Source organism: Prunus dulcis, chromosome 7 (genome assembly GCF_902201215.1).
Source record: "Prunus dulcis chromosome 7, ALMONDv2, whole genome shotgun sequence".
In the NCBI taxonomy this organism is placed as follows: Eukaryota; Viridiplantae; Streptophyta; class Magnoliopsida; order Rosales; family Rosaceae; genus Prunus; species Prunus dulcis.
In genome coordinates, this window is record NC_047656.1 from 15,926,996 (window position 1) to 15,939,528 (window position 12,533).

A 12,533-nucleotide genomic window follows, 5' to 3' on the forward strand; every position below is an offset into this window, starting at 1 on the left:
ATGTTTTTTTTTATTTTTTAAACATGCTGGGCAAAACGACTGTTTTGGCCCAGCGTTTAATTTTTTTTTTAACACGCTGGCCAAAATGGCGTCGTTTTGGTCTAGATCTTTTAAAAAAAAAAAAAATAGAACAGATTCAAAGAGAACTCTCCCGGCTTCAGCATCTCCAATCTAAAACCCCCATTCCTAAACCCTCAAACCTAAATCCCCAATCTTCACCCCCCAAAACCTTTAACCCTTTCCCCCACCAAACCTTTAAGCCCTAGCCCCATCTCCTCCAAAAAATTGAACTTTTACACTATGACCCTATAAGATAAGATTCCTAAGTCCGTCCCTACTTATGATAATAAATTTATAGGAAAATAAAAATGTTTTAGGGTCTTGACAAAAAAAGAGGTTTATGGGGAAATTTGTTGAAAACGTCCTCTGTGGTTATATGTGATTATGTGAGCATGATTTATATGTTTAAAATTTATTTATAAAAAAAATAAAAGGGTAATGATTTTCCCACTCCAATTTTATCCACTTACACTCCTTTTTTAGTTATAAAATAGAGTGTAAGTGGATAAAATTGGAGTGGGGGAAATCACCACTAAAAAAAGGCTAGAATTTATATTTTACTCATTTCATAAATTTCTTAATAAATAGTAATTAATTATTTTAAATTATTTTGTGGACTCATTTCATAAAACATACTAATGATAAAGTATTTAAATAAGGCATTTAATAAAAAAGAAAATTTTAAATCTGATATTTTGCCACGCGACATTTCTATATTTTTTGATATTTTGTTGATCTAATTCTACTTTTTTTTTTTTTTTTAAGGAATCTAATTCTACATTTTGGTAAAATATATAAATAGAAAAAAGTACCAACTGGTCAAAACTAGCAAAGAGTGTTTCATTCATTAAAAATCAGTGAGAACACTGAGAATTACACACCATTTATGGTCATGAATATCATTTCTATTGTGGTCATGAATATCATTTCTATTGTGGATCCCGAATAAAAAACAAAACTAAGGAATTACAGAAAATGACCAAAGCAAATCCCTCCCTAAACATGGTTATCAAGAAAGACAACCAAAACACATCAGCACTTCAAAACCAGAATCTTAATTTTCCTCCTCAAGAAAGCGCATGTGCTTGCCTTTTGGTGTTGGCAAGCCCTTCAAGCGAAGGGCACTGGGTGAAACAACAGCACCTGAATCAGGACTCTGTGCTGAAAAGTCTTCTTCAACGATTTCAATGTCATCCTCACTGTCATACACAAATCTTGTATGCTTTCCAGCAAACTCGGGGATCATTTTCTTCTCATCAACACAAATGTTGTTTATACCATCACAAAGCTCATCAAGATCATAGCCTCCATCCTGTTCATGTTCTTCAATTTCATAACCTTCATTCAGATTCAGATAATAATCTTCTTCTTCTTCTTCTTCTGCAACTTCTTCTTCATCTTCATCATGGGTGCTAGCATTGACCTGAATTGACCAAATGGAAGCACTATCATCATCTGGTGATGACTTCTCTTTGATTTCAGTAATCACAGAGGAGCACTCTGATGAAACAGAGGAGACTTCAGATTTCTCAGAGAAATCCAGCAGCAGAGACCGGCTGATGATACTCTTTTGTGATTCAAGGCTTTCTTGATTCTTTCCCTCAAAGATGTCACATACCACCTATCACATTTTCATAAATAAAAAGAAATCAGTGATTTGCATTTTTCATTTTGGAGGTAAATGATTAAAGACCCAATCGAAATATTGTCACCAAAATTCCAAATGAAAATAGTATGAAAAATCTTCAAACACAAAAGGGTTAGAACCCAACCTGAGAAATCAATTGTTCTTGGATAAGTGGAGAAGGCTTCTCGAAACCCACACCACCATTGTTGCTTCCACTTGCATCAACAGAGAGATCAGAGACCTGTGGTGTGTTTGCCGGAGTTGGGGCAAGTAGTCCCATTGGCGAGTTACCAGTAATTCCTTGGAGAAGACGAAGAGGGCGGCTTTCCAATGTGATCTTTGAGAGCTCGGCCTCTTCCTCCACTTGTTGCAAGAGGGTCTTGACTTGACCCCTCAGCAAGGCCTCTCCGGACCCAGGTGTGTTCTTGGCTCTAAAGCTTCTCTGTTTGACTATGGCCGATGATGGGGTCTCCAAGCTTCCCATTGCAAGCCCCACAATCGGAGAATCATTGGTTATGTCAATCAGGGCTGATCTATCTTGCTGTTGCTTCCCATTTCTTGGTCTTGATTTCGATTCAACCTTTTCAGAATCTTCATTCTTCCCTGAAAAAAAAGAAACCATGTATCAGTCAGTATAGAGAAACCAAATCTATGGTAAACCCATTAAAACCCAAGTATCAATAAACCCATTTTCCGATCAAAACTCTATGATTGTTCATATTGAAAAAAGGGGGAAAATGAAAACGAAAACCATTAAACCAAGAAACTGATCAAGACCCATTTTTTATATTCAAAAACTGATTGGTTATTCAAAAGCAAAGAAAAGAAAAGAAAGTGAGAGAACTCACTTGAAAGGGGAATGTTGTTGGTGTTGCTGTTTTGAGCAACCAAAGCCTGAGACCTTGTGACTCTTCTGATTGAAGATGGGGTCTCCATTGGATTTGAATTGAGAAAGTCGCTGAAAAACGAAATGGGTCGTCGGAAAACTGAAGGCTAAGCAAAAAGTGGACGCCGAAAATCAAATTCTTGGAAAGCAAGAGAAAAGTCGATATCTTTAGGGCAGAGCTTCGGAGGTTTATAAAGAGGGTTTGGTGAACGGGGTTCTTAAACGGGAATGTGACCGTTGGCGCGTGCGGTTCGTCGTTTGCCAAAACTAGCCGTTGGAGTTTAATTTGAATAGCTGTGGCCTCATCTTTTATTTTCGAGCAATTTAATGGGCCTTGAGATAGGCCTCATCATGATTTGTGTAATTAATTTCCAAGTCTGCCCACCAATTTCCTTCATTATAATTTTTTTTTGTTATTTCTCGTTGATTGGGATGAGATAGGAAACATAAAGAAATTATAATTTTTTTTCGTTATTCAATCGAGATTTCTTACCAAAAAGAAATAATAACCAAATGCAGTTTTTTTTTCCCTCCTCTTGAGCTATTATACAAAATGATAAGATTAATATATATAATTTTTATAGACGTGAATTATGTCAAATGGGGCCAAGACACTGTACTCCCTTTCTTGCACCCTAATTCAATCATCCTTCCCATAGACTAGTTTAGTCCACTTTGTCAAAAAGTAGATACAATTTTTTTTTCTTATGAGATTATACAAGTATAACTTTAAAATGTCAGTTTGTATATATATATATATATATATATATATATTTATACTACATTCTCATACCACTTTATGTGGCATATGAAGTGAACATCCGCATCAATTAAAAAGTGTCAATAAATTATAAAAGAAAAGAAAATGTTAAATTAATTTTAATTGATATGGATGTCCACCTCATATGCCTCATAATGTGGTATGAGAATGTAATATACAGTCCCTTTCTATTGAAGGACCTTATGATTTTTTTTTTCCAACGATCCAAATCATCTATTTTTTAAGTCTACATTCATATATCATCCTTGTAAAAAATTAGAGAAATCGGAAACCTATTCGACATCCAATTGTATCCTACAAAATCAATGAACATGGTACTTCAAGAAAATACTAAAATTTCAACAACACAATTGAGTTGTCAAACAATATCGGATTCAAATAATTTTTTGTAAAGATGATATTTGAATGATTATCTAAAATATAGACGATCCGGATGTCCGCATATTATTATCATGCATATGCTATTGTAAACATGCAAGAAAGCAGGGAGGGATAATACAAAATACATAATGTTCACACGATAATAATATCCGGATGTCCGCATAAGACAATTTCTGTATATATATTCTATACATGTCAATATTGCTTATATATTTGTATCCAAAGTATTTCTCAATGGACCATCCCAGCCCAAGAATAGGGACGGGCCAGACTTTGAAGTTCTGGTGGGTTGGGCCTGGAAGGTGGAGGTAGGCTGGGAGTAGTCTGTTAAGGAGGCAAAAAAAAAAAAAAAGAGGAAAATATATTGTATAAAGAAACGAAAAGAGAGAGGGGGAGGTGGGAAAAGAAATGAGAAGGATTTGGTGGCCAGGTGCGCACACAGCTAAGCGCTTATTCTTTATTTGATTGGAGGAATAAGCACAGCTCATATTTGTGTGAACAGCCAGATGCGTACACAAAACCATAAAATTTAATTATTTATTGTGATCCACTCAAGATTTCCCACTGGATCGTCCTCAGTTCTCTTAATGAGAAATTATATAATATTACGGTAATATGATTATATGATATATTTTGTACACGTATTATAATATGGGTGAATAATATGATTTATTTTTCTTTTTTTTAAAGAATAGTATTCATAAATATCTAATTAAATTATAACACGTATACAAAATGTACTACATGACTATATTACCGTAATATTTTATAATTTCTCCAATTCGATGGACGAAAATAGTATAATAAAATAAGAAGATTTTCATAGTCCGTACACTGCAACTTGCTAGAATGAATTTTAAACCCTGTCGGGATTAATTAAGTCACTGTTAGACAATCACACTGCTACATGCATGATTAATAATAATACCTACAAGTGGCTTAAGGAAAAAAAGCCACCCAACAACATGTATATTTTACACTTTCCTACTTTGTTACTGAAGCTCCTTACAACTTTGAGTGGTATAGCACTTACTGTTGCACATTAATTCGGATAATATTTCATTTTAGTTCTAGGAAACTCTAAATGATATCTGAAATATTTTGTAGATTCTTTTGTATGTAAACTGAAAAAAGTGATATAGATTGATCGTCATGTACCTGTCATGTCATCATGTTGCGAGCAAGGGCGGTCCTATACATAGAGCAAGGGAGGCTGCTGCCTACCCCAAAATTTTCAAAAATAAAAAATACCCATATAGAATAGGCCAACTCATGTGAAACATACAAACCAATGCCCACCCAAAAAGTAAGCCATATGTATGCATAACCAAAAATTTCTCCTCTTTAATTATCTTCTCTTTAATTTCCTACCCCAAAATTTTAAGATTTTGTATATGACAACATTGAATTTAATATATTCTAAATAGGTTAGAAGTTATGTGTTCTAATCTATTCTAGAGTTTACTTAAAGAATGAATTATAATTTGCTGACTTTGTTGAAATTAATTAGGTCTTTGATTTTTGGAATTTTTGTTGAGATGTTTAATTTGATATTGGTATTTTTGAGATGTTTTGATTTGTTGGTATGTTAATGTTTGATTAAAGGAATTGATGTTATTATGAGAATTTATTTGATTTTTTGTTGGGATGTTGGATTAAATATGTTATCTTTTGTTATGTCAAATCACAATCCGAATCCCAAGAAAATGAAAATTTTGTTGGAAATTTTTTTATAAAGAAAAATAATAGTTTTTTTCTCGCTATACTTTTATTTATGTATAGAGATGCATTTGAGGGTAAGGCTTATTATGTCCTCTTACTGGGTGTATAATTTTATGTTTATTCATGAGATTCACTCATAACCTCGAGTTTTTAATGTAAGTTTCGCCCAGTTGAATTTCAAATCCTGAATCCGTCACTAGTTGCAAGTGAAGTTGCTTTGTCAAGGTGTTATATGAGAAAAACTACATCATCTAAAACAAATAAAATACTCATCAAACAACAAACAAACTCTAAAATAATAATAATAATAATAATACTTTTTATTATAAGAATGAATACAAAAAAGAAAGCTTTTATTTTACAATTCAATTCATTTCTCAATAAAGAGATAATTAACAAGTGTGTGAACTTTATTCTGGTGGAAAACAACCCATATTTATAGATATATATGGGATTTTTTGAAATATTAATTAAGGGCATTTTCGGGTTTGATTGCGGGTGGTGAGGCTAGCATAGCAAGGACAAGCCTCATAGTTGCCAGCAGTGCCTGGAGGAACACAGCTACACTTGTCACAGCAACTCCCACAAGCCCTTTTGCACAGACGAGGCCTTGATGATAATTTGCACCTTCCTTCACATGCCACTCCGCAATCTGCACGATTATTTTCATCATTTGCATAATTACATATATTAATTTCGTATAAACTAATATACATATTTTTCTCTTATGCGGATATTATTATCATACGAACGTCATGTATTTTTTATTACTCCCTATGTAGACGTTCGCATAGGAGAATAATTTATATACAGATTTTCTGTTATGTATTATCAAATCGTAATATACATACCTAGGGTGGGCGGGGGTAGGGGGCTCGGACCTCCATTGTTGTTCATCTGAAAATAGTGTAAAGCATAAAAGTTAAAAAAACTTGAACCAAAAAAAAAAAAGAAAAAAAAAAAGAAAAGGAGACATGGATATTACCATGTGGGACTGATGAGCTGCTTCAGTGAGATATTGGAGAACCAGAAAAGAGAAAACAAGGGAAGCCATCATCAGGGTTAATCTTGATGACAAGGCCATATTAATTATATTATATAGAAAATAGCTATAGCTGTAGAAGCTAATAGAGAGAGAAGATAATTGGGATGTTGTGTGAAATGAGAGAGAGATCGGAGTGAGTATTTATAGAGAGATTGATCAGAAAAGAGGGGGCGGGGTGGTGCATGGAGTGGCAGTAGGGCGCATGCCTGTCTCCCTAATAATATATTGCCACTAGACCATTATATTATTTTATTTTATTTTTGATAATTTTCAGTCCAAAGAGGTCTCAGCCGAAGTCAAACTGCCAGACTGCTCCCAACTCATCATATTCAAGATTAGGGGAGAGAGAGAGAGAGAGAGAGAGAGAGATGTGTATGGATTATGATTGGCAATATTGGAGAGGAGTGGTTAATATTATTGGAACACCGACAACTCATAACTTGTGAAGTTGACAAGAAAAGAAGAAGCTGAGAAGAAATGTTGTATTCGAAATGCGCATCGACAGACGAGTGGATAGTGATGATGACTAGGTGGCTGGCCCCTTATTGCAAGCTGTTCTACAATTCAACTTTGTTTCCCAATCCCCGGTGCCAAAAGCAAATGAAACAATACTAGCTGCTCACACAGCACTTGAAGTCGTTGCTGCTTATATAATTTAGACCCGTAAATTCGTAAGTTTGTAACTCAATTGATTAACAACATTTATGCTTTTCTTTGATGAAGTCATTGCTGCTTCTATAATTTAAACTGATAAACTCCTAAATTTATAACTCAAATGATTATGGGTCAACTCACTATACAGAAATTTGATGTCGGCATTGTTTGACTTTGCTGTGTGAAACATATATGGGCCAGTCTGCTTTTCTGCTTTTCTGCTTTTCTGTTCTTTTATTGCTCATACATAGTGGGCCTCTTGTAAAAGCCCTGTTCCGTGGTGGAGAAAAGACACACAGGAAAGATGTGGCCAATTTTTGTTTGTCTGCTTTTATTTTGAATACAAGAATATTAATCTAATCTAAATTATGATAAGGGGAATTCGAACTCGGATGCAGAGTGAGGAACACATTCGTTTTAACCAACTTAAATACGCTTAAATATAATATATATATATATTTATATAATGGTCCTAGTGGAAGTATATTTTAGTGTTTGCTTATTAGAGCAAGCATAATAAATTTATACCTCAAATTCATGTGTAGTTAGGTCTTTACCAACTTTATTTGAGAGTTTGAATAAATTATTCGCTACCTAAAAGAGCTTGTTACTCTAACAAACCCTTCAAACTTTATTGCTCACTCTTTAGACTATGCATACGTATTATATTATTATTATCACACTCTAATTTTATTCTTTGATTTTTTAGATATCACATCAAAAGAGCTTTCCTTCTTTTTTTCTTTTTCTTTTTCTAATGAAAAATGCGGGGTCTATATTATGTGGTGCCGTTTTATCAGCAAACTTGTTATGGGGTTGGTCTGGGGTGGGGCTAGCTAGAATTCTAGGTGGCACAGTGACTAAAATGAACCGTGGAATTTGAGTTTGCATTGTTTTGATATCTTGTTTATTTCTCTTTAGTTTCTATACTGAATGATGATAGATTTAGGCCGAATTTTATCATGAAATATTATTTGTTATTTCTGAGTTCATCCCACCTAATAGCCAAAAACAACAAATTAGGAATTGAGCTGCTTGGTTGATTATTTGCTTTGAACCCTTTTACATAAGAAGAACTCTCTAAGGGCCCGTTTGGTACATCGGATTGTACTAACTAATTTACGTTGAATAGTATTAATTTGTTCCGAAGAGTACTGACTATTTATCAATAATATAATAAGGCGTTTGGTGCTGTTCCAAATAAATAATCAGTACCAAACGAGCCCTAAATTTTCTATCCAGTAAGAAAAATACTTCCCTTCTTACCAAGTAAGTAGAAGTTTCTACATTTCTGCCAATAGCAATGTGATGTGTGTGTTTTTTATGAATTATTTTTGCATATGTGTTAAAATATGATTTGCAGACAGGGGCGGCCTTAGGTGGTGCAAGTGACGCCACCGCACAGGACCCTCATTTTCCCGAATTTATATATATATATTTATAATTATAAAAAGTATATATATATAAAATATAGCGTGTTAAATATTTGCACAAGAGTGTGTTTGGTGGAGTTGGCTCCAGTGCATATCCATTTAACGAAAGTGCAAGATTTCGAAGTCAATCTAGTTGCCTTTTTTCATATTATTTTTGCAATATAACAACAAACTTTACATAATTATTATATGTATAAAATATATAGAAAGCCTTAAAATATAAAAAAGAAGAAGGAAACATCGAACACTTTCTACTCCTCACCTATCGTTCTTAAATAAAAAATAAAAAATTTCTCCTCCAAAAAAAGTACTTTCTTCATTCAAAACAAAACAAAAAAAACTTCATGACTTCTTCTTTATCTTAAACTCTGATTTTCTAGTAAGTAATCATCATCATTCATCAATCTTTCTTTGGTTCTTTTTTCAATCCTTTGACAATTTTTGTTATTCTTTCAATTTCAGGAATTTCAACACCAAAAAGAGAAAACCCTAATTCCTAAATTCATAAAGACCTCTCAAAATCAAATAGTCAAATTCAAATCTCAATTCAAATTCAGGTATGTATCAAAATTTTAATCTATTCTATATATTACATGACTTATTTTATTAAATTATTATCATGTTGATGATTGGTTGTATGAGAATATAGTTTTTAGAAATATTTATCTATTTCTTGCTGGGTTTTCTTCTAGGTTATAGGGTTTTGGAATTTTTCTTTGTAATCTAAACATGCCACCTACTAGAAAATAAGTTTCTGGATATATAAAATGACTTAGAAAAAGAAAAATCGAGGAATTGACTCAATCTCAAAAAGGAGCTCTTGATAGATTCATTGTTAAAGAATCACATGCCACAATTGATGAAAATATTTCCTGAACAACAACAAGATGATGTTGAGGAATTGCAAGATATTGAAAACAATATGGATGAATGTGTGGGTAATGCTGACCATAATGAGAATGATGACAATGAAAATATTGATATTGATGATCACAATGAAATATTCAATGAAGAACCAAGCTAGTCCATTCCATTGGATATTTATGATCTAAAAAATTGGGATAATATTGATCCTAAATTCTATGACCTATTAGTGGAAAAAGGTCATGCAAGAGATCTATTAATAGGAAAAGGTCCTAAAGATCATTTACATAGATGTTTCTCTTCAACATTTTATACTCGTCGTTTGCTAAATGAAGAGCATGATAGAAATTGGCTAGTGTATTCAAAGGATCTTAACAAAGTATTTTGTTTTTGTTGTAAGTTATTTAAAAAAGGGCCACAAAAAAGTAAGTTATCAAATGAGGGATTTAAAGATGGGATACATCTTAGTGGCTGACTTAAAGAGCATGAGACAAGTATTGAACATATCAATCATATGAGCACTTGGATTGATTTTCATATTATATTGCAGAAAAATAAAACAATTGATGGAGTTGTTCAAAACCGAATCAAGAAAGATAAAGAGCATTGGAGGAACTTATTAAAAAGATTAATTTCAATTGTGAAATATTTTGGAAAATATACTTTGGCTTTTCGTGCAAGTAATGAGAAGATCCACGATATTAACAATAGAAATTGCAAACGACCCACTAGTGTAGTGGTTTGGAGTATTTACTCCCTCAAGCAATGTTCGAGTCCTAACATCTTTGTGTTTGTGTGGAAGTTTAATATGCTATCTGTAATAACCCAAAACAAAATATCTACAAATTAGTATTAATTTATTCTAGGAGAAAGACGATTTTGCCCTCGCATTATTTAATAGGGAAAAAGTTGACTTTTTAATCGAAAAGGAATTTGGCAATTCCGCTTACGCCGTTGCGTAGAGCACGACGAAACGAGTCCGTAGACACGGAGTAGACTCGAATCAGAGTTGTAACGAAGAAAATAAGGTCAAAATACTGCGAAGGGCAAAACGGTAATTTAGAAAAAAGTCAGATTTTTATCTCTTTCTCCTCTCTCTCTCCCCTCAGCTCTCTCTCCTCCCTCCCGTCGCGCCAGCGACCCCCGCCCCTTCCCGTAGCCACAGCGGTCACCACAGGGCACGCCGATCTCCGGCGTTGGTACCAATAGCTCCGCCACACCCTCGCCGACACGACCTGATCCGTCGCCGCCCTTGGGCTGCCCAGAACTGGCCGGAAAATCGTGATTTCTGACCGGTTCTCACCCAAACTTCTCTCCTCTCGTTCTTCTTCGTTTCTCAACCAAATCGTTCGAGTAAGGTATGGATTCTCAGCTATTTTTCGTGCTCTAACTGATGGTTGGCTGGGTTTTGATCGATTTTAGCTGTAGAACACTCGATCTTCGAATTGAAAATTGGCTGAACTTCGGCCGCCGTGATCTGCCATTTTTCGGCCACTTTTTGGGGTATGTCCAAGAACAAAAGTGACTCCAAATTGGGTGTTTTACCTAATATAGGAGTTTGGACTCTCGGTTTTGAGTTTTTCCGGTGAACCGTTATCGATTTGGACACCCAAACTGCCGGCGCGTGTGGCAGCACGTGGGTGAGGTTAGTGAAGTGACTCTGTGTAGTTTTGCGATCCTTGTGTTGTCACGAGCGCGTAGGATTTCGCGGATCTCAATTTGGAGTCTGTTTGAGCCCCGAACGGATTTTCCATATTGTGCGATCCCCGGGTGCAGTGTCGTCGAGTTGTTGGATCGCACTCAAATTTATGATATGTCGTTCTACATGATTTCAGGATCGTGTAGGATTCGACGGATTGCGAATCGGAGTCCCGGATACTCCGAAATCGCGAACCCTGGGGCTAGGGTTTGGATTTTAAGCGATAACGCGATTTTGGCTAATCCGACCGTCCGTTTTGGACCAAACTCGCGGAACATGGGTCTTTCTCTGTGAGGAACCTTTAGATAATCCCAGATTGGCCATCAGAGATCGTGGACCCCACCGGGTTCCTGATCGGCCGGTCTGGCAGTTTATCGCTTAGTACAGCTTCAGATCTTTTAAGCCGTTCTAATTGTATGAACAGATAAAGTGGGTATATGATTGACTTGAAAATGAGTGCACGCATTTCTAGAAGCCAGGGGTCAGGGTTTTTAATTTAATTCTTTTATTGAGCAGTTTATTAATTTATTATTCATGGTTAATCAGGCACCAGAGGCCCGACCGATCCACCGGAGGCACCTTCAAAAGGTTCAGCTAGCTCGGACCAGCAGTGAGTGGACTTTTCTTTTCTAAACTATTTTTATAATTAAATTTCATATTTGATCTTGAATAAGTGTTATTGCATGTTTTCCGAGCATAAATTGTATCGTAAAATGTCTTTATTTCTATACTGCTTAGTTGATCAGCAGACTTGAGATTTATATTACAGAAATAGCAGTTTAGCTCAGATTTATCAGATTACGAAGAATTATCAGATTTTTCTAAAATAGTTATTTTAAGACCACCATGTACCCGATTTCGGTGATTACCCTCAGATGGACCGATGTCTACGGACATCCAGTCTATTTATTGTTCTGTCAGTGCACTTGACATTGCCTCACGAGTTTCGGGGACGCTCGGACCGTGAGTGCCAGGATTTGCGGCTCGGCAGACTTGGTGTCCCGAGACCTGCCAGGATTTGCGGCTCGCTGACTTTGTGTCCCCGAGACCTGCCAGGATTGCGGATCAGGCTGACTACGGTCCCCTGAATCCTGCCAGAGCGGCTCGAGTCGACTTTGTGTCATCGAGACCTGCCAGAGGATCAGGTTGACTATAGTCCCCTGAGACCTGCCAGGGGAGTTGACGGATTTACAGGGGTACACCTAGGTGGAAGTTTTAAAGGAATTTCAGTGCTTTTATAAAATTATTGCTTTCAGTCATCTTATACCAGTTTTCTTGATATTCGTGCATGTGCTATATCTGTATCGATACGTAGACATATCTATGTTTTATATAAAGGCCTTGTTTTTTATTATAGTCGAATTGTGGATTTACATCCCTA

The 12,533-nt window shown here is 35.4% G+C and overlaps 2 protein-coding genes across 2 annotated transcripts; both read right to left on the reverse strand.

The window, feature by feature from the left end:
* Positions 1–876: 876 nt before the first annotated feature.
* On the reverse strand, positions 877–2,731 carry LOC117633676. The gene is made up of 3 exons (XM_034367370.1): positions 2,536–2,731; positions 1,833–2,290; positions 877–1,681 (listed from the first exon to the last, which is right to left on the reverse strand). Exons 1-3 carry the CDS (start codon positions 2,621–2,623, stop codon positions 1,115–1,117), a joined length of 1,113 nt encoding a protein of 370 aa, XP_034223261.1. The 5' UTR covers positions 2,624–2,731; the 3' UTR covers positions 877–1,114.
* Positions 2,732–5,756: 3,025 nt separating this feature from the next.
* Positions 5,757–6,690, reverse strand: LOC117633677 (gibberellin-regulated protein 1-like). The gene is made up of 3 exons (XM_034367371.1): positions 6,443–6,690; positions 6,309–6,354; positions 5,757–6,109 (listed from the first exon to the last, which is right to left on the reverse strand). The coding sequence occupies exons 1-3, from the start codon at positions 6,539–6,541 to the stop codon at positions 5,928–5,930; spliced, it is 327 nt and encodes a 108-aa protein (XP_034223262.1). The 5' UTR covers positions 6,542–6,690; the 3' UTR covers positions 5,757–5,927.
* Between the last annotated feature and the right edge of the window lie 5,843 nt (positions 6,691–12,533).

Excerpts from the sequence above, each read along its gene's own strand:
- LOC117633676 (XM_034367370.1), bottom strand. The coding sequence starts at position 2,623 with ATGGAGACCCCATCTTCAATCAGAAGAGTCACAAGGTCTCAGGCTTTG. Across the intron at positions 2,291-2,535 it reads CAACAACATTCCCCTTTCAA|GGAAGAATGAAGATTCTGAA; the intron begins GTGAGTTCTCTC and ends CTTTTTTTTCAG. Across the intron at positions 1,682-1,832 it reads AAGAACAATTGATTTCTCAG|GTGGTATGTGACATCTTTGA; the intron begins GTTGGGTTCTAA and ends AAAATGTGATAG.
- LOC117633677 (XM_034367371.1), bottom strand. The coding sequence starts at position 6,541 with ATGGCCTTGTCATCAAGATTAACCCTGATGATGGCTTCCCTTGTTTTC. Across the intron at positions 6,355-6,442 it reads CAGCTCATCAGTCCCACATG|ATGAACAACAATGGAGGTCC; the intron begins GTAATATCCATG and ends CACTATTTTCAG. Across the intron at positions 6,110-6,308 it reads CCTACCCCCGCCCACCCTAG|ATTGCGGAGTGGCATGTGAA; the intron begins GTATGTATATTA and ends ATAATCGTGCAG.